The following is a 21,999-nucleotide window of genomic DNA, read 5'->3' as shown; positions in this document are numbered from 1 at the left end:
AAGTTGAGATATGCAACCCTATTAGATTTGGGTCAATAGATTGTTCTCTTTTTTGGCAGTTTCTAAATTTGGCATTTTAATAAAACTCAACATGTTTCTATAACTTCTTGATTCATGCGTACATGTGTGTTGTTTTTGAAAGAATAAGTTTCACTTTGCTATTGCCTAATCACTTTTTAGATGCTTTATTATGGTAATAATTATGAGCCTGCAAAAACAATTTTTGGAAATGTTGATGGCTTTGTAGTCCAACATAGACTGGTTTGCTTCATTCCTAGCCCTTGCATTGTTTTAGGAAATAACTAACTTAAATGTGAAGTTGACATTTGCAATCAAGAAATTACATATTTACCAGATATTTTAAAGGGGACTGCATAAACTAAAGAGAATAAACTGGTTTTGCAGATAGGTTGTCAAGAACTTGGCACCCCGCTTCCACCCCTGTTAACTTAGAGGTGATCAATCTTCATTTGAGCCAAACAGACCATCACAGAAAACACTGTGCCTGTTTATCTTTATTATTGAGGCTTTGTTTCCTCTTTGTCTGGATACATTTCACATAAGGGGTTGTTTCAGTCCTTGAAGCAAAAGAACAATTAAAGATGGGGAAATGGTAAAAGGGTATTCAGAGATCATCACTAGCTCTTTTCCAAAATGTGGAGTTTTGTGGTCATAAATATTGTCCACCAAATGAGCAAAAAAAAATAAAAAAAAAAACAGGAAGCAAATGTTAAGCTTTCATTCACCACTGTCAGTATTAACGCAAGCTCTAAAAAATAGCACTATCAGAAAAGGATACTAAAGGCGAATTGACTAGAAAAGAATTGTGGAAAATGGAAACGAATATTGATCACTTAACTAGATTTTGAGGTTATCAGTAGACAGTGACCTTGCAGTACAGCTATAGTTGTTGGATTTTAAATTTAGGACAAGTATTTTAAAGCTTCAAAGTAGTGCTTTTTTTTGTTAAAAATCTGTAAGATGTTTTAATGACTGGAGTGTTCTCTTTGAATTTGAGGTTATGATGACAGAGAAAATGATCTCTTCCTCTGTGACACCAACACCTGTAAATTTGATGGGGAATGTTTAAGAATTGGAGACACTGTGACTTGCGTCTGTCAGTTCAAGGTAAGAAGTCTTATATTTGCATCTTCTAATTCATTAATGAGACTGCAAAGCAGGAATCTCCCTTTACAGCCTATCACTTGGAAATTTATAGCTATGCAAGCTAAGAGGGAAGCTGGCACCAAGCAAAAGTACTAGCAAGAGAGCCAACTGATGTCAAGAAGACATACGCTTTTTGGAGAAATGTATATGCCAAAATTATAAATGCTGCTGGAGGTAGACAGCTTCAGGTTGTGCTTTTGGGATGTCAAAGGAAAATTATGTTTCTCTGACCCTTCTAGCATCACTTTAAAAGTGAATTGACTGGGGATAATAGTCAAAATAGGGGGTAAGAAGTGTGGACTTATTCTTTTGTTCTTTTTGATTGGGGCTATCATCTTTTTATCTTATTGCTATCTGTTTTAATGGTCTTGGCCTTTATTATCCTTGCAACCTGACTAGGTTTTTAAGGTAACTCCTTATTAGTGTAACTTCAACACTTTTTTCTAATTTGGAAATCATGGAACTTATTAATTAGTGTATATCAGCTTTTTCATAGGTACCACACTCAATTAGAACTGAATCCCCTAGGAATCCAGAAGAGCATTTAGATCCACAAGTCATTTTATGAACATCAGGAAATGTACTTTTTCTTGTGTTAATTTCTTTTAACTAACAAAGAGAGAAAGAAGTTGCACTACTGGCATGATCAAAACTGGGTTATTAGTATCTATTAAAGATAGAACTTTTAATGTCATTAGTATAGTCATTAGCTAACAAATGCTTTCCACCATGTAAATTATAAAACTTTTCCTCTCAAAATGTTCATATAATCATGCAGAACTTCAAGTAGCATGGATGTTGTACTAATAGCCTATATTTGCCCTTGAGCATTTTAAGTTACTTTTAAAAATACTTTTAAAATCTGACAATATGACTCAACCAGGAAATATGCACATAAACAAAACTATATGTGAGATAATGAAAACTTTTCTAAGATTGTAAGAATAAAAAAAGATATAGAACAAATAAAAACAATAAACTCAAATTTAGACCTAGATATCTGGTTAATAAGTAATATTTAGAATTATTGATGAAATTTAAATATTTTAGATGGAATTCAACCTCCCACTAAGAAAGAGAAGAGAATTCACATTTAAATAAAGTTTAAGTGGCTTTTAGAAATGCTAAAACCTTCTTAGACATTATTTTTTCTTTCTAAGAAACATAATAAGACAACTGATATTTGTAAAGTGCACCACCTCCTGGTGGGTAAGTAGTGCTCTGACTGTACAGTTTTTTAGACCATACCATAGTGTCAGAAACATATTCATGCATATTTAATATGCATGTAACGTCAACTTCTAAGGTCTGCAGCCACATTAAACAGTGCCATTATGTACTTTCAATGAACTACATGAGAGAGATAGAGTATGAGAACTCCCCAATTCATACTTACCCAAATGTTAACTAAACAGGAAAAAAGCACAGTTGGATAAATCATTAATTAAAGGCCCAGAGGATTTTGTGAATTTTTTCCTTCTTTCCCTTTGTGATTTCCATAAATTTGTCTTATTTTCATAACCATGGGTAGACAAAAGCAATGAACTCATAAAAAGTATCAAATGAACCAGGAAAAACGTTCCTGAAATGTAAAGCCATGGTTCTAAGATTTCACCAGGAGAAAAAAAAAAGGGGTTGACAGAACTCTAAAGGGATGAATGCTACAAAATGAAAATAAATAATTTTCTTATTAAAGGAATTGTTTTCATTTTATAGGTGCCACAGAAGATTTTGGGAAAACTTTTATCAACAAAAATATTTGTGTTTTTCATACATTGGTCAGTCATGTTTGTCATTAATTTCAATAATTGTTAAGTGGCATAGATGGGGGAGTGGAAACGAATGCAAGTCTGTGTAAGAAACTAAAATGTAAATTGTTTTTTTGTAATCCTTGTGGCATTTTAAATGTACTAGTGTACTACTACTGCTATTAGTTTGTGCTTTGCAATAGTTGTCAATCTGGCAAGAAAAAATAAACATCTCCCTAGTGGAAAATGTAGACTTTGCACATACCAGGAATATAGAGTGGCTGAATTAAGTTGAAAATCAAAGAAAAGTATAAGTTGCATGAAGAATAATAAATAGGATATTTTAAGCTAAGAGTCTCTTGAGTCCATCTTTTCCCAATACATGAATTTGAGTTTTTGGTGTTTGTTATTTTAGCCCTAGTATCTGATAAAAAGGGAGAGGTATTGAAAATCTATTTTCCTATATATTATTCTAAACTTCTTTTTCTTTCTCTGCTGCCTTTTCAGATACAAGTGTGCATTCCTTTTTTTTTTTTTTTTTTGGAATTTTTGGAGACAAGGGCCTTGCTCTGCCACCCAGGCTGGATAGTGGTGATGCCCTCTTGGCTCACTGCAACCTCCACCTCCTGGGTCCCAGCAATTCTTGTGCCTCAGCCTCCCGAGTAGCTGGGAATACAGGTGCACTCCATCATTCTCAGCTAATTTTTTTGAATTTTAGTAGAGACACGGTTTCACCACGTTACCCAGGCTGGTCTCAAACTCCTGCACTCAGGAGATCCACCCGCCTCGGTCTCCCAAAGTGCTAGGATTACAGGTGTGAGCCACCACACCCGGCCTGCAATCTATAGTCTTTCTAGCTGAGAGATAAATTTCAAAGAGAAATGGGCATATATTTTTATATCTATAATGTTTTCAATTTGCCTTATCACTGGAACACTAAAGTAAACATTATTAGCCTTCACCTCTCTTAGACGATTTTAAATAAACTGATTTCTGTCCTTCAAACATATTATCTCATTTATTTCTCACAACCCGGTGAGATAATTGTTTTCTCCCCCCTTTTTTAAACTTTTATTTTAGGTTTTGGGGTACATGTGAAGGTTTATTACATATGTAAACATGTGTCACGGGGGTTTGTCGTACATATCATTTCATCACCCAGGTATTAAGCCCAGTGATTATGAGGATGAAAATTTGGAGACAGTAGATGGACAGATAGATAGATAGATAGAAAAGCGGGGAGGAAGGAAGGGAGGGAGGCAGAGAGGGAGGAAAAAAGGAAGGGAGATACATGCAGATATTTATAGATAACCCTGGTCATGCAATGATCAATAACCACTTTATAATTTAAAAATATGATGAAGCCTTATGTTTTTCAGGTATTACCTAATTCAAATACTAAATATTTTTATTTAATAAGTCGTGCTTTAGATCTACAAATGTTCTTATTACTAAAGCTGTGTAACAGACTGCCCAGTACTTAGTGTCTTAAGACAATGAATATTTATTTTGTTGATGAATCTGCCATTTTGGTAGGGCTTAATCGAAACAGCTCACCTCTGCTCTCTTTGGCATTAGCTGATGGTGAGGGGAGGGAATTCAAAGGCTTGGTGCTATACCGATCTGAGTGTTCTCACTCATATGTCTGACTGTCAGCTGAAGACCTTGGTTCTTCTCCATGTTGATCTCTTTGCATGGGCAAGTTTTGTCTTCCTCATAGCATAGTGGCTGAGTTTCAAAGTCAAGCATCCAGAGAGAAAGAAAGAGCCAGGTAGAAGCTATATCCGTTAATGACCTAGCCTGGGAAGGCACACAGAGTCATTTCCACCATAGTCACAGGCCTGTCCGCTCTTAAAATCATAATTTTTTTACATTTAAGGAAATATAAATCACAGAAAAGTAAAAATTACTTATGGAATGGCCAAAGGATTGGAACATATGCAGATTTTTTTAATCTTTTTTCCTTTTTGGAAGAAAAATATACCATATCCCAAGCCATTCTTCTTAAGCCTTTGACAACTGGGAATATAACAGAATTGACTTAACATCTGTTGAGCACCTTCTACATGCCAGACTCTGTGGAAGGTGCTGGCAATATATAAAACATAAGTCATACATAAGCTTCTAGATGCTGAAATCTCAGCTCAAAAAACCTGTATTAATCAAACAAGCAATAAATCCTATGAAAAACTTCTCACATAATGTTTATTAATTTGTAGCAAAAATGAATTTCATGCATTCTAGTGTGTCAAGTAATTGAATCCACTAGTGTGGTGGGTAGCCCATTTTGGAACAGAATTCTTCTACTGAAAAACACTTATTTGGAAAATAAACATAAGATTTTTAAAACATAGAAAAATAGAATCACTTTTTCCCCTGAGAGGAAGTTTGTACCACACATACGTTTATGGACCTAACCATCTGAACTTGAGTCTTGTTTTTCCTCTTACCAGGCAACTGTGTGGCCTTTAGCAGGTCACTTAACATCTGAGTCTGTCCCTTCATCTGAAACTGAGCAGTATCATGAATACTACTAAAAACTATTTCCAATAATTTGGCATATTTTAATGCAGTAGTTAGGCTATTTCATGCTTAGGGTTAGCCTGTTTCCTCTTGTTTTTCTAATTCTAGAAATGCCATGGCTTGATGTTAGAGTTAGATGATAACTCTACTAGTTAAAATACATATCATACAAAGCAAATAATTTACATTTCTTTGTATAAGTGAGTATTACAAGATATTTCTTGTTTTAAAAACATGACTTTGTTAATTTCCCAAAAGTTCCAGGTAAGCATTTCAAATGGGAAAACTAGGCTATAAACCTGTTAAATATTTCATTGTTAACTAATATACAAAAGGTCCTACACCAAGGCAGTGAAAGAAATAGGACAACTTAGGACTAGACTCCCACTCGTGAGCTTTCATGATTTACAGCGTGCTTCCTCCTGGTGTTCTTCATATTAATAAGTGCAAGTCTTGATACCAAGGGCCAAAAACATCATGCCAGTAATCTACAGTTAAGCTCTTTTCAGCTCTGTAGAAATCTCCCTTTTGGCTTGTGCATGGAACTTGGCAGCTCTGTTTTTAGAACTGTTCGAATTTGGCTTACTGCATCCCTCAGAAGCGGCATATGAGCACTTTATCAGTTTATTCGATATTTTAAGATGCATATCAGCATTGTGTACTAGCACTTGGGAGAGATAATAAATACTTTCCACTCTCCACTCCCAGTTCACTGACTCTATATTTGAGTAATCTGAGAAGGATAAATAAACAAAATTTAAGGATCGGAGAGAAGAAAACACGGACCCAAATAATCTACATACAAAGTATTATAAGCAGGGATGGAGATGGAGATTGAAAGGTAGCCCGGGGCAAGAATGCCAGGCCTGAAGCATGAGATGTTAACTAGTCCAGCTAGCCATAGACAACACATTATGACTCTCTTCTGTCTACTGAAAGGATCAGCAAGTCTATCGATCATTATGTCACCAGTTGTTTTCTTCTTTCTGGTCTCTCCTCCATGTGCTCAGACACCACTGTAGTGTTCATAGATCAACATAATCCTACCTACATTCTCCTGTCCCTGGTTCTGATCATAGCACATTTATCAAGCACCTATCCCTGCACTTGCCTTGCTGGCCACAGTTCTGGCATGAGCACAAGCCACATTTATTTGTGGTCTCTTCAGTACTACTCATTGGAAAATTCAAATCTTACAGGCATTTTGCTCTTGCCTTCTTTCTTGAATGGTAGTGGAGATGCTCAGGCCTGTGGTGAGTCAGTTTTCAGATGTAAATTAAAACAAATTTTTGGAAAGCTCCTGGAAAACAGTGCTTACACAGGTATCACCTAATCAGAAGTCAGTTGCTGATTGAGTTAAACATTAGCAAAAGATTAGTGAAAAGCTCTAATCAAATCAGTTTTTTAAATATAATCACATACATAGACTGAGTCTGGGAGACAAAAGTGTAACTGTGGAAAAGAATTACTATATAGAGGACTTGCAGAATATCTAGATTATATATTGTAGAAATTAAGATAAAGAATATTTATAAAATATGTGCTAAAGCATCCTGTTAGTAATTATGGTCATCTTAATATGACTGCCATACCATTTGGGTTTACTGTTTGGAAAAAAGTTGATCACAATTACCAAAACATTATATTTAAGTTGTTAATAATATATAAAAAAGTAAAACTTATAGAATTAGGCTTTCATTTCAAAGAACATTGACATTTAAATTTGTTATGATAATTAAGCTATTATTATATAAAGGCAAAGAGCAAGAGTTAAATAGTTGATTAGGAATAAGGAGGTTTAGGTATTGTTAGGAAATAGAGTAAAATAATAAATTTCAGGTTTTAATCAGATTATCAACATGTTGAGAGGTGTTTTCTTTTGCATACATTCTTGAGTTGAGGTTTATTTATGATAGGGTTTTAGGTTTGTTATCACATATATTTAAACTTTACTACCCATCTCACTGTATTATTGGTTTTTTTTGTATGTATTCTGAACTCACAGCACATCAAAGATTCAAATATATTAATCAAAAGTAAAACATAGAGTTTTTAACATGCATCTGTAAGTATGATTTTCCTTACTTTGTTTCTGGCATAGGTGAGCATATACAGATAATAATCTTGATCATTATATTTTTTATAATTAAACAATGAAGCACATAAGTAGTAGTAATCATGAGATAAACACATCCCTGGTGTAATTAGCAGGCATAGGACAAAGCCAAGTATCATTAATGCCTTAGAGTATGATTATATTATGATGACTATACCCTGTTGGTTGCCTTAATTTTCACTGTAATATGTGTACTTTTTTAATAATGAGGTTTTTTAAAAATGAACTTTTCTCTTTATGGAATATCTATTAATAGACATACTTTGGAATAGTCGGTAAAGTTTACTTATAGTTCAGTAGTTGTTGAAATTTTTCTCTGAGTCCCATAGTTTTTCTTCTCTCTAGACCGTATCCACATCAATATACAATAGTCTAAAGAGGTATAAAAATAAGTAAATCAGTATCTTATCTGACTATTTGGAAATTTACAAGGACTAGAATTCAATAAAAATTCAATTAAATTCAATTAAAAAAACAACTAAGAGTTAATTGATTTCTTTGGCATTTTGGCTATATATTTCCACTCCTAACACAGATAGACATTACCTTTGTTTTTTAATAGCTTGAAATTAAACTGTATTTTAATTTTTTCCATCAAGTCATATGGGCTACATACTAAAAATAATATTAAGTAGCATTAATATATTTATTCCTATATCTTTATTGTGCTACTTGTCCAGTCACTTTGTTGGGAATTGTCTGATCAATTTAGATGCTTATTTTTGCCCTATCTAAATCAAATGACTGGTTGGCTAACTTGAAATTGGCTTTGTGCATCTTTCAATGATGCCCTTATAAAGACTTATTGGACACAATTAGAATCATTGAAAATGAAGACAAGTGGTTTCTTTTGTAAATGGTTATTTCTGTTCATCGTGTCAGAGGGATACAATCTCCAGTACTAACTATAGGCTTACATCTGTGTGTTTCCCAGTGCAACAATGACTATGTGCCTGTGTGTGGCTCCAATGGGGAGAGCTACCAGAATGAGTGTTACCTGCGACAGGCTGCATGCAAACAGCAGAGTGAGATACTTGTGGTGTCAGAAGGATCATGTGCCACAGGTATGTGTGTGGTCTTCTTTGAAACCTTCTGCATGGATTCCAAATCCAAAAACCATGTCTTTCATTTCTTGTTATCTCCCAATAAATAATTCAGATTATATGTTGACTAGACAAGCCTGTATTGTTTTGTTCAAAACGTTTATTATTCTTATTCTTTGTCATTTTTACATTTCAAATCACTTTTGGAAGAAAGAGGATATCTACCATAAGGACACTGGTAGATTTAAGTACGTATGTCATTAAATGAAATACAGGCAGGTTGAATAAAAGCCACATACAATTAGAAATCTAGATAGACTGCCAACGTGCCAAATATGGAGAAACCTGACTATGTATGAATACAGTTGTATTGTTTATTTGTGTTTGTTTGTTTTGAACAATAGCATTATCTGCTGGAAGGCAATTTTGCAGGTTTGGGCTCTGAAGTTGACGTCTAATCTTAGCAGCTCTACAAAATGGTCTTCTTACTATTTAGTAGATTTTATTGACTAATGTGTTTGTAATGGACATAATTTCTAGTGACATTTGTCATTTCTGACTCAATTAACCTGGGATTCTACAAAGTTTTTTAGTCATGGTTTACCAACAATGCTATAAAGGAAGTAAGAAGAAAGAGTGACTTCATGTGCTCTATAGCTTTTCAAGTTTTCCTTGTGTCTACAGTGGTTGTTAGAGCTTATGCTTTAAAATTGGGAATGCTTTAAAATGGGGCTGAGTTTTCAAGTTAAGCTTGATATCAAAATCACATATATTGTAGAGGCTGTAAGGTGCCATAATTGTTGTTCTTAATGACAAATAAGCATCTTTCTGGAAAGTCATAATTCCTGAGAATTTGGATGATATAAGCATATTCAGGAATAATAACAATGTCATCAATTATAAACTTTCTCTAAAAATAGAAGCAGAGAATAGTGTCATGAAAAGTCTATTTATTCAAAAGTCCCTCTTAGATAACAGGTATTTCTAATCTAGGGTATAATGTTAAAAGTTATGTGCTAAGTGACTGGGGCAGGGTGGAAAATGAGCAAAGAGAAAAGCCTCATATTCTTTAAAAGATTATCTTAAGCGTATTGATTATTAGTAATTGATAATACTAAGTTATACTGGTGACTACCCAAGTTTCTGAGAATTAGCAGAAGAAAGAGAATAGAATCATATCTCATGGCCAATGATGTTTTGTTTTCGTTTTGGTTTGTAAGTAGTCTTTTCTCCTAAGGGATTATTTGCTCAGATGTGAATGTTCTTCAGGAAAGGGTGGTCAGGAGGCAAGCTGGGCTGATACTCCATTTGTTTATTTGCTAAAGCAAACAGGTCATTGCTGCTTGGTCTGTGAGTGACAAGTCATGAATAAAAGAAACAGCAGTATGTGAGAGTCAATGGGCAGCCTTCTCCAACAGGAAAGGAGGAGGACCAGCATGCTGCTCTCATACTAAGGATGGGGGATATAGAAAGTTTGACAAGGAGCAAACTAATTATGAGGAATCAGTCAGCCATACCAAAGAAATGAGAAATAATACTTTAGGACAAATTGAATAGAAAAAAGTAAAATCCCAGGAACCAGGAAGGATGAAGGCAAATACCGTAGAGTATTGAGGAAAGGATTTGCTTTTTCAAGATCAAGATCATGGAGGATATCTGTTCTTTTCTAACAATAGCCACATGAGAATTGGCAGGCAATTGTTATAATAAACAGACCAGAAGTTACGGTTATGGCCAATGTAGCAAAATCTCTCTTTCTTACTTGCCAACCTCCAAGTTCTTGTCAGCGCATATAATCACATTCTCCTGATTCATTCAAGTCTTTCCATTCTAGTCCCTGATGTGCTGGTTATACTATGAAAATAAATACTTAGCCAAGTAGAAAATTTAATCACAATCGAGTAATCCATCTTTAGCTCATTCACATACTTAGATTTCTACAGGATTTAATTAGTAAGCCAGTCTTGCTGAATGCATCTTCCATGGACTTGTAAATCTAAAAGGTTTTTGATCTGAATAATGATGGAGAGAACAAAGTAATTTTGATTAACCAGGTCTGACTGTAAATAAATTGGGGTTCTGACTTTTGATCTAAAAGGGATTCTCGTTCTTTTCTTTGTATATTTCCCATTTATTTTTTAATGCTGTTTGACACTGAATGGAAGTGGCAAGTTGTAAGCTCTAGGAATAATAGACAGTAGAAGATATAACTTTATATGTATTATATTTCATTGAGCTTAATTTTTTTTTTGTCCAGAGAGTGGATTCTTATTGGGAAATCTGCTCAATGGTCTTACCGTCAATTTAACTTTTTGCCTTGTAGGAAATGCATTAACTAGGAGCTCAGATTTAGGTCTAACAGCATGACTTCTTTTCTTAGGTGTTTCTGTCTTACTAGTAAGACTTTAGTAGGCTATTTATCATCAGTTGGCCAAGATGACTTATCATATAATAGAGAAAAACATTAAAGCCTCCCATAACGATTTCATAATGATGCCATGGACTTAAGTGATCATTTTTCTAAACTATTCCTTCTTTTTTTTCCTGGCTGTTTCATTTGTGTCAAATCAAATATTGTCTTAAGGACCATGCCCCTTGAAGTTTTAGAAATGCATGTGGGAAATACAAGCTAAAATACTATTGGCATTTTTTTCTGATTTTCCCCAATCATATGTATTTATTAGAATACTCGTAGATGAATAGGCAAGATGTTTACTATACATTTTAATTATTATATTCCTGACAGTGCTTAAGCATTTAAGATATGCTACTGTGCAGTAAGCCTCAAAATAGCCCAATCGGTTAGATATTACTATACCCATTGAATAGAGGAGGAATATGCTTAGCAAGGTTGAATAACATTTCTCTGTCATGCAATGAGTAAGGTTTGGAGTTTGTAACTCCTAAGCCTTTATGCATTTCCCATTATGTTCATATAAGTGTAGAGTGATGAACAACACATTTTCCTTGACTTAAAGAAGTTTATAGGGGAAAATTTAAAAGAAACTATATACATTTAACTAAAATATATTTAGAATGTGTTATCACTGTAATACTACAACCTGTTATTTAGCCCTGAATGAGTATAAGTAATACTGAATTAAGCTTTCAAATTAATGCAAATACAATCAATTAAAATTTTTGTCTGTGAAAGTATACAAAAAGGAAACTTGACAAACATTAAGCACCCAAGCGCTGTTCTGTCCAAAAGAGATGGTGTTGTGACTTATGACAGTCAGTTTAGTTGGTAGGAATATTCTAATATCAACATGAATTCATCAGTCTTTCTTGGTCTATTATCATTAAACAGTCAATTCTTATGATTAAAATCCTTGTTTGATTCTACATTTACTAAGAATAATTTTTATCATAAATTATTTTACCAATTAACGTGCCTTTAAGGAAAAGATATGCTGATCCAAAGACATATGTCCTGTCACATTAATAGTTAATTGATTACTTGACATTCTAATATAATAGTATTAGACCCTATAAATTTAGTTAATGTGGGCCTCCAACAAGACTGACAGTTCAAACTACTGCTCCTTCATGGTACTGCTAATGCCAATACATGACAAACAGGAGGGCTGCTGGGAAGGCCTTCCTTCTTCCATATTTGTCAGCCTTCTGTGGATTTTCAAACACCATGCCTCTTTCTATGTGGTGTTTCTCAATAAAGTATCACGGAAGCAAACAAGTAAAAGTCATGTTTTATTTTAATTGGACCATAAATTCTTAAGAGTGGCATTTGGTATAAATCTTGAACCCTGGGTGAGATTTCACTGTGGGATGAGGGCACATCAGGCAGAGAATATCAATATTAATCTTATTTCCCTGTATTAACATTAAAATACATAACCAAATGTATTATGAACAAACAAAAATGGAAAGTCAGAAGGAAGATGATGTCTACACTTAAGAAGTAGAAGCAGATGGAATCGTAATGGTTTTGATTTCAACTTGAAATTTTGTGTGTTTCTGGGAACTACCTTCCCAGAAATAGACAACTTTGACCAATTGTAATTAAAGGAAGGAAGGGGAGAGAAGAAGTGGTGAAAGAAAAATCCAGAAGATGAAGTATGATTTTTTTCTGCAAGAATCATTTAGTGAATATCTGACTTTAAGCACAAAGGCAAAAATTAAGCTCTCTTCTACTAACTTCAAAAACAAAGGATGATTTGACACAGATAGAATCATCCACAATTGTGGTATTCGTAAAATATATCAACACCCATATAAAATATATTTCTTTTTAAACTGCTTTTCTCTTTGTTCATATGCAATTTGCAAGAATACAAGCCTTAATTATGGGTTTATTTGCCACACGCATTAGACTGTTTAATTTCTGAAACTTACTGATTGTTACAAGCATCTCATTTTTAATACTTTATTTTGCTAACGGCACCAAATCCAGCCTGTCAAGATTAGGAATTTTTCATAGCCGAGATTAGGAAATTTTCCAAACTGGGCAATAATGTTTTCGTAAAGCTTTGGAATAAAAATGGTGGATAATTTATTATAGAAGTTACATTAATAGATATTAAATTAAATTGATGTGAATGTACATTTTTGGATTAAATATTAGTATTTTTCTCAAACAATATTATTGCAGTATTAAACTAAGAAAATAAACTTGAGCTTAAAAAGTCATAAATATTTTTGAATATGTTTTACTAGCAAATATAATTTTTCCCCCCACAGATGCAGGATCAGGATCGGGAGATGGAGGTAGGAGTTGCCTTTTTACATATTTGAAGATTTACTGGTGGATATTATTATGTATATTTACTTATGTATGTTCCATTTCAGATATTTAAGACAAATTTCATATTTTGCATTTTAGGAAAGATGAAACCATAAAAAATTGTCACCATATTAAGTACATGTATATACCGTGCAAATTATTTGGCATACTTATGAATCATACTCTATCTCCAATTAACCTTCCTTGTTCATTTGTTTGTTTGTTTGTAAGTTATCTTTGATATGGATAGGCATAATGTAAAAACTTCTGAAGAGAAGCATGTAAGCATATTTGGCAGGGAAGAAAGAATTCATGAGGAAATCATTTAAATATTGGATTTTTAAATATATGACACTGCTCTCAATTACTAGGTGCTAATAAGACATACATAACCTACCATATAGACAAGGTTTTAATTATCAGATTTATAATTTGAAACTGAGGAACTTTAGTTCATAAAAGTGAAAAAGATAAAATGAAGTCCAATGAAAGTAAAATATTATCTTTGCTTCCTTGATTAAATCTATAGTTATTTTTACTAAAGTATGATATATATTCCCATTATTTAGTTTTGTTTAGGGAAGTATATAAGATGAGAGAGAGAGAGAGAAACTTTAAAAGTTTGATCTAATGTGCTTACTACCAAATAAAGATTTTACCTGTAGATTGAAACTAAGTTGTAAATGTCCCAAATACTTTTCCTGATGAAATCCAAACACAATTAGACTTTTATACACACAAAGCAAAACAAAACACAACCTATATATAATTTCAAGATTAAGAAAAACAAAACAAATAAAAGCATTCTCTCAAGACCTTGCTTCATTTGTGTAAAATAATTAAATGTGCTATTCCAAGTTGATTTTCGTTTTTAAATACAGAATTTGATAAAAGATAAGTAAAAGAAGGCCTTGGGTTCAGGGTGGCAGATATTTAGTGCACCCTTTATCTAGTTCAGGAAACACTTGAAAGATTTATCAAGTTTCCTTATGTAATGAAAGACTTAACTAGTTCAAATAAGCAATACCCACAGAACATAATTAGAGCAGCATATTGGAGCACAATTTTTTTTTCATAAAGACTAAAACTGAACAGCAGCAGATTGAAACACAATTTTTTTTCCTAAAGACTAAAACTGAACAGCAGTCAAGACTCAAGCATAGAATATGTTTCAATGTCACATGATGTTGGACAGTCCTTTGATGTCTGGACAGTCTTTCTCTACTTCTAATAAAATTTTTCCTAGCTGATTAATATAGTATTCCCAAGAAAGCGTCCCTAGAGGTTTTGAAAATAAGACCTTAGAATAGCATATTAAATCTTAAAGAAAAAAAAAAGACAGGAAAAAAGGCAGTTCCTTTAGTAGATGTTTTACCATGGGAATATTATTAATAAGAAATCAATTAATTTTTTAAAATGTTGCTTTTGTAAGGAAATAGTTTCTATGCAAAATTCTGTATATTTTCTAGCTGTTTAGTTTTATATGTAGACTACCTAATTTTGCAAATATTGTGCTGAGACTGAACTGTTCCCCTGTTTACCCACCAGTCTTGTTAATTTTCTAGCATCTTTAAAGACAAAATGAAACATACCAAGAATGTCTTCATTTCTCTTTCTGTTAAAGCATCATCATTTACTTTTTTCTGCTTGACTATCCTACCATACTATACTTCATATCTTTATTTTTCTAACAATAAGATGTGAACTTTGTTTCACATACTAGTTTCTAGTTTTCATTCATTGTTATTAGCACATGCAAATGAAAATGAAGTCAAACTCACTCTTCCCTGTTGCGTTTTATATTAAAATCTTTGGTTCATTATGTTGTCTTGTGATCTGAATAAGACATTTTTTCAGGAAGTAATTTTAATCTCATGAATATGACATGTATAACTTATACCATGTAAGTGAAACATCACTTGGAAAACACTTTATTTTCTTTCTCTTTTTCTGTTTTTTAATCACTCTTCCTTTCAATTAGAGGTGCTTCATAGTAACTTGGAGAAAACAAAAACAACTTCCGATGTTTGCTTTAGAAAAAAAAAGCATATAACACATTTAATTCTGAGCTTATTCTTTTAAATAACTGCAGTTCCAAAAATTGTGGTGATGAGTATTTGCTCCTAATTGCATACAATTTTTAAAATTAGAGACTGATCAGGTTTTTCTCAACAGAACTGCTTGTTTTTCTAGTCTACATGTTACTTTGCTCTGTAAGACTATTAGTTTTAATTTTCTTTAAATTCTTTATTAAGGGATGCCAAAAATGCTTAGTAACTAAAACCTAAAAACCTAGTTTAGAATAACATGCACAAATTCAGTTCACATATCCATTGGGTTGTAATTGTAAGATATATTTGACTTGCTATCTGTCTTATACAGATGATAGACTTTCCTCTGTATTTTTGTAGAATTCGTATTACCAAGGTTTTGAGAGGGCAGAATAAGCTTCCTTTATTTTTGAATAAAGCAAAAGTGATTGAATAACTTGTGATTGTTTGGCTAATGCAACAATTGTAACTAGTGATTCTTCTAACTAATCTCTATATAACATATTCTCAGTAATGTGTATTTAATTAATAATTGGGTTTACTTGGCAAGCACTTTGGATGGTTAATAGTTATTTTCTAATTTCTTATTTTAACAAAAGTTAATATAATTCCAAAATGGAGTACACTGAACAAAAGAGTGAAGGGAACAAATTTACTTGTAAAACATTTATCATGTGTGACTATCATAAATGATATCATTAAACTTACAAATCTAAAATCATGTAAAAATATATCAACTATTACTTTTTAAAAATTTTCCTATATTTTAGCGTGAATGAATATTACATTAGTAATGAAAATTAGACCTGATTATTCTAAAAATAATTTAAGCTTAACCCATTTGCACAAGGGTATGTCTGTCATTTACTGCATTTGAGAGAACATTTTTACTGCAATATAAAAGGGACATAAAGGTTTTATAAAATTTATTTTAACTTGTTATTGTACATTTTATAGGGAGTTCTAAAATCTTTAACCATTGACCTATTTATTCAGCTGAAACAATTCAAACAGTTAACTGTATTGAGATAAAACACATTTACTGTGTTTCCAACATGACCCACAAAGATGCATTCTCTCCTAAAGGAAATTTGTAGAGTAATAAAATACAAATACTTCATACAAATCTTAATGTTTGGCTGTCGCATTTCACTGACTGTATCCTCTTCTTTTAGTGTTTAAGAAAACTCATTAATACAAAAGATAATTTTGTATTATTAGTTTTCAACATAGGACCCGCCATTTATGGAACTCTGTTTTTGAACAAAAACGTTTGTTTTGAAAGGCATCTACATCAAATAAACTTGTTGGATAGATTCACACCTGACAAAAAAAAATTCAAGATAAACTACAACTGTGAATTGTGCTATAGGGAGGTAATATGTGGTCCAAATTCCAAAGAATTTGAGAAAGTGATAGAAAGAAAACGATTGGTGTTTCAGGTGCTTATATATGGAAGTTTAATGTTGTAAATAAGAAAACGGGTGTGTGTAGGAGGGATAATAACCTCTTATCCACCCACAGACTTCCTTAAGCAACAAATACTGCAGGAAGAACAAGTATTAAAGGTGCCTCCTCTCAAAATTCAGAGGTGTGTGGGTGATTAAAGAATAATTTTTAACCCCTGCTTTTCTCTATAAGTCTTTCAGTCATATTATAAAGACAATGCTATGAATATCTCCATTACTGTTTTTTTTTAATATTTATGTATTGCTTAGATCTTTGTTAGATTCTGAAAAATAAATAAGTCTGGTGAAATTAAAACCATATTTTAACTATCAAAATAATTATAAATGTATTATCCTGCTGTACATGAGCAGAATCCACAGTTAAATTTTAATATCATCTTATGGGAAGTTGTATGATAATGTTTATAGAAATAAAATGTATCTAAGATACACAGCATAGATACAATAAGTATATTTTTATTTCATGAGATAAAAGGAAGCATGGAACTTACTTATACAATTTATATATTTATATACAATTTTAAGATAATTCTTTAATAGGTTATTGTTGGATATGTACAACAAGTCAAATTAAACTTATGTTTGTTATTTGTATAAAAAAGCCTTATTTTTATGTGAATTATCCAGATAATTGTTGTTATGATAAATTTGGTGTAGAAAATCAGTTGACATATGGTTTTTATTTAATGAAAAAATTCCAGTACAAATTATTTTCATATAACATTACTAAAGATGTCCACAATTAAGACATTTGCTTCATATACATATTGGATAGAACAAGAAAGGTTTACATGGCAACACATTGTAGATCTTGGGCTGCTATTTCTGATTATGTGAACTGCTAAAAACTGGCAAAAATATTTTAAGCACTTTGAAACTTGGAGATAATTTTTAAAAAATCCTTGTCTTTCTAATGTGGATTTTATAATATTTAGTAATTTGGTTGACTTGAAGGAAGGTAGTACTATAACCTAGGTATTTTTGCAAGATTTCTGGGGCTGTAAAGATGAATATGACACAGTTCTTTACACTCATGGAGATTACATGTAAATTCTCTTCTGAGCACACAATGGAAAAAATTATTCTAATTATGAAAAGAAAATTATTCCTCTGCAGAAATAAAATGTTAAATATACTGTAAATAACAAGGAATTGAATATTTATTCCATAAGATATGCTTGTAAAAGGCTAAGTAATTTTCCTTTCCATGTTGCTGTACTAATTCCCTCTCCAACCAGCATACCTTTTCCACTTCTCCACTATCATGGTCAAAGTCTGGCAAACACAACATACCTCATCATGGTTGTATGTTTTGTTCCCCCCACCAAGCACTTGGGCTCACATTACAGCCAAAGTCTGACAGGTGTCAATTGTAAGCAACTTCTGCTGAAATACTGATTTAATAAAGAAATTCTACCAAGCATGACACGTCTGAAATTCTTCCCAGGCAATATATATGGGAAGAAAGCAGAAACTATCCTCTTTTTGCTCTGCCACACCTGAGAGCTGCTGTTCTGCTGGAGATGAGCGTATAGCCATCTGAACTTCAATTGAAATCTTATCTCAGCTCTTCTTAGGTTGAAATCCATCTTACTTTCTCTTTACCTAAAAGAAGAACAGTATAGCAATGGAGTAATGAAATAGAGATAGAATGAATGAGGACCATGTAATGGATAACAAAATTGGAAAAATATAGAAAGCAAACAGAAGGAGGAAAATAAAGTGAGAATGATGGAAAATGAAAAGGGAGGAGAAAGGGACCTTTGTTATCAGCATGGCTATAGTTTGTTTTCACACATGAATACGTTTTTACAAATAAAAATAACTTTTTTTCTTCCAGTAGAGCAGTAATAGCTCTCTGAATTTCTGCACATTGCTTAAGAATGTGAAATAGATGCTACAAACTTTTGTCTGAATCATCCATATGGGTTTTTAAAAACTATATATAGGAAAAGAAAGTTAATCATTGTGTGTAGTATGATAGAAATGGCTTCGGATTATGAATCAGGAGATTTGCCTTCTAGATTTTTAGCTGACTTGGAGAATGCCTGTTTGATTTTTGCTCTCAGTTTCCTGGGAGATTCACTTATTTTGTCAGTGAAACAGTAATATGTATCTATAGGAAAGATGATTAAAATTAAGTAATGCAAATAACTTTGAACTCCAAAAAATTCAAAATGAAATTAAAAGAATTTATGTTACCTTTGCTCTTTATTCCCATATACTATAAGAATATAATTTCTCTGAAGGGTTTAATTAGAATTTTGAATCTTTTAATTAGTGATTTTAAGTCCATGGCTTAAAGTATTGATGGTGGGATAGTAATAACTCTAAGAATCCAATACAGTTTCTAGTATTTAGAAGATACAGCTATCTCTGACTCCTGTAAGCAAGTGGAATCACTGTGTTAATACACATAATAGAAGATAAATGCATCCAGAGGAAATGCAGTTACACAAGATAGGTAAGAAATAAGGAATAATGTTTAAAATTTCAAAACAGTACATAATTATTCTTAAAACTACAGTGGCAGGTATATTGCCTCTATAGAAAACCAATAAAGAAGAAGTAGGAGGGAGTCACAATGTAGGAGATTCTGTATACTTACAAGAAAGAATGTTTGTGAGGGCGCTAAGCATTGCAAAATTTTTCTTAGGGGATTAAACTTTTTAGAAAGAGATTCTTTTAAAATTGATGGGAAGATTTTATTACAGTTCTGCTTGATGTCAAAATATGAACTAGCTAAATCTATAAGAATCCCTATGTTCATGTATAATGATTTATAAAATGCTGTATAGTTTATAGAAAGCACTATTATAGCGTTTATTTTAGTTTTTAATTTTTATGAACACATAATAGTTGTACATATTTATAAGCACATATAATATTTAGATATAAGCATGCAATGTGTCATGATAAGATCAGGGTAATTGGGGTATCCATCACCTTATGCATTTATTATTTCTTCGTGTTAGGAACATTCCTATTATATTCTTTTAGTTGTTTTGAAATATACAATAAGTCATTGTTAACTATAGTCATCTTGTTGTGCTACCAAACACTAGATCTTATTCCTTCTATTTAACTGTATTTTTGAACCCATTAGCTATCCTGTCTTTATCCCACCCTTTCAAACCACAGCAACAGCTTTTGGATGTGTAGATGAAGATCAGAAAGGATGAGCACTTTATGCAGTAAATATGGTGACTAAGCCAGTCCTTGAACTTCAAGAAGGAAGGAAACTAGTCTGCAAGATTGCCCTACCTCTTGTACTTCTTTGCAACAACTATACCAGACATCATCTTCTATAGTTTATATAAATCATTAATTCTACCAGCAGTCCGATGACATTCTATTATTACATCTCCTCATCCCCTTCCCACTTTCACTTTTGATTCTGAAATCATCCGTTCTACTCAATGTAATTATCTAAGTTAATCACACACCTCAGTCCATGGGACTTAATGATTGCCAACTATTCTATTACTTTTCCCCTTTGTTTATCTAACCCTAATCCCATTCCTGATCTTCTGTAAGTATTCACTCTAAGGTATTTGAGATACTTTAAATCATTGCTAAAAATATATATAGGATAGTTGTGTAAGTAGCAGTAGAAGGTAGTGGTACAAAGCACATATTCTAGAGCTCTAGACTCTGGATATGATCCTGGCTCACCACTTACTAGACAGGCTACTGGCCAGTACCTACTGTAGCTGCTGATCCTGGACAGGCTACTTAGACTCTGTGTTTTTCATTTCTTTATTTGTGACCCTGGCATGGTATGCAGGAAAGTACTCTAAAGTTGAAATTTGTGCACATGAAACTTAGGGATTTGTGCTCTCAGGATCAGAATCTGCAGAAGGGAAGAAAGTAAGATTGGGAAGAGGGTGAATTTGAATTGGTGCAGTTAAAAAAAAAAAAGCTACACAGCGTGGCCCATTTGAGTTCTCAAGATGGGATGGCCCTTATGAGTTGTCATCAATTGGAAAAGCAGGGCTGAGCTTTTATACCCCACCATTAATCACCATTGATGTGGGCAGTTCCCAAAAGGGAGCATACCGTGGGCCAGGCAGCTCTCTTCACCTGCAGACTGGACCTGAAGAGGGACTCAGCTGTGAGCTATCTGAGTGAAATACTCTAAGTAGCTGAGGAGGGAAGAATGTGGACATTGCACCATGGTATCCACTAAGATCTGTAAAATATAAAACAACAACAAAATAACAGAATTCTTAACCTTGTAGAACTTATTTCTTGGAAAGAGACATGAGCAGTAAACAAAAAAGGAAAAACACAGATTGTCATATGGTAATGAGTGTGATGCAGCAGGAGGAAAGTGATAGAAGGGAAATGAGAGGTTACTAATTTGTTTGGGGTGATCAGGAAAGCCTTGGAGAAGGATCAGGAGGGAAGGAAGGGGCAAATCCTGCAGATGAGGGAGAGAAGGACATTGCAGGCAAAGGGAACTGCAAATGAGAAAACTCTGAAGCAGATGCATGTCTGGGATATTCCAAGAACATCAAGGATGTTAGTTGGGCTAAAATGAGTGAGAAGATGCTTGGTTGAAGATGTGGAAAAAGAGTGGGAGTGACCCTCAAGGCCAGAAACAGAAAGTTCTTTTTCTGGGTGAGCAGGGAGCCATTGGAAGGGTCTGAAGGAGAGGAGAATGTTGTAATCTGACTGGTGATTTTAGAAGATCACTCTGGCTGCTGTGTTGAGAATATGCCTTGCTGAAGTAAGAGAGTAAGGGAGAAAGCAGGGAGACCTGTGCAATTAAAAGGAAAAAAAAGATAAAGTTTCTTTTCTCTTGTTGTCATTGATTTGGGGATCACAGTATCTCTTGTCTATTTTAGACATATCACTCTGCTACTCATCTGAGGGACTTTGTGTATGGTCTTTATTGAGTATATTGAGAAAATATCCTAGGTTTTGCTGCAGTCAAATCTATTTTTAATCCTCATAAGGTATTTTTATATTGGGGTTTTATTTAAGATATCCTTCTTCTTTTTGAAATTTTTAATTCCAGATAGTATTTAAGGCATAGGAATGTCTCTGCATGCTGCAGTGCATGCCAAATTGCATTGAATTTGTTTCAAATTTGGATTTGAAAATACAGCTTTTTCTTTCAATGTACTAAGTGA

At 33.1% G+C, this 21,999-nt stretch overlaps 1 protein-coding gene across 1 annotated transcript in view; it reads left to right on the top strand.

Annotated features, from left to right (window-relative positions):
• TMEFF2 (transmembrane protein with EGF like and two follistatin like domains 2) overlaps positions 1–21,999 on the top strand; it is a 244,285-nt gene that overhangs the window by 2,271 nt on the left and 220,015 nt on the right. Inside the window, exons 2-4 of the mRNA XM_031008735.3 lie at positions 1,019–1,128; positions 8,489–8,618; positions 13,299–13,325. Coding sequence (XP_030864595.1) covers positions 1,019–1,128; positions 8,489–8,618; positions 13,299–13,325 — 267 coding nt within the window. The remainder of the gene's footprint in view (positions 1–1,018; positions 1,129–8,488; positions 8,619–13,298; positions 13,326–21,999) is intronic.

This window comes from Gorilla gorilla, chromosome 11 (genome assembly GCF_029281585.2).
Source record: "Gorilla gorilla gorilla isolate KB3781 chromosome 11, NHGRI_mGorGor1-v2.1_pri, whole genome shotgun sequence".
In the NCBI taxonomy this organism is placed as follows: Eukaryota; Metazoa; Chordata; class Mammalia; order Primates; family Hominidae; genus Gorilla; species Gorilla gorilla.
Note: the sequence above shows the minus strand (reverse complement) of the source record. Positions and strands in the feature narration are given on the sequence as shown.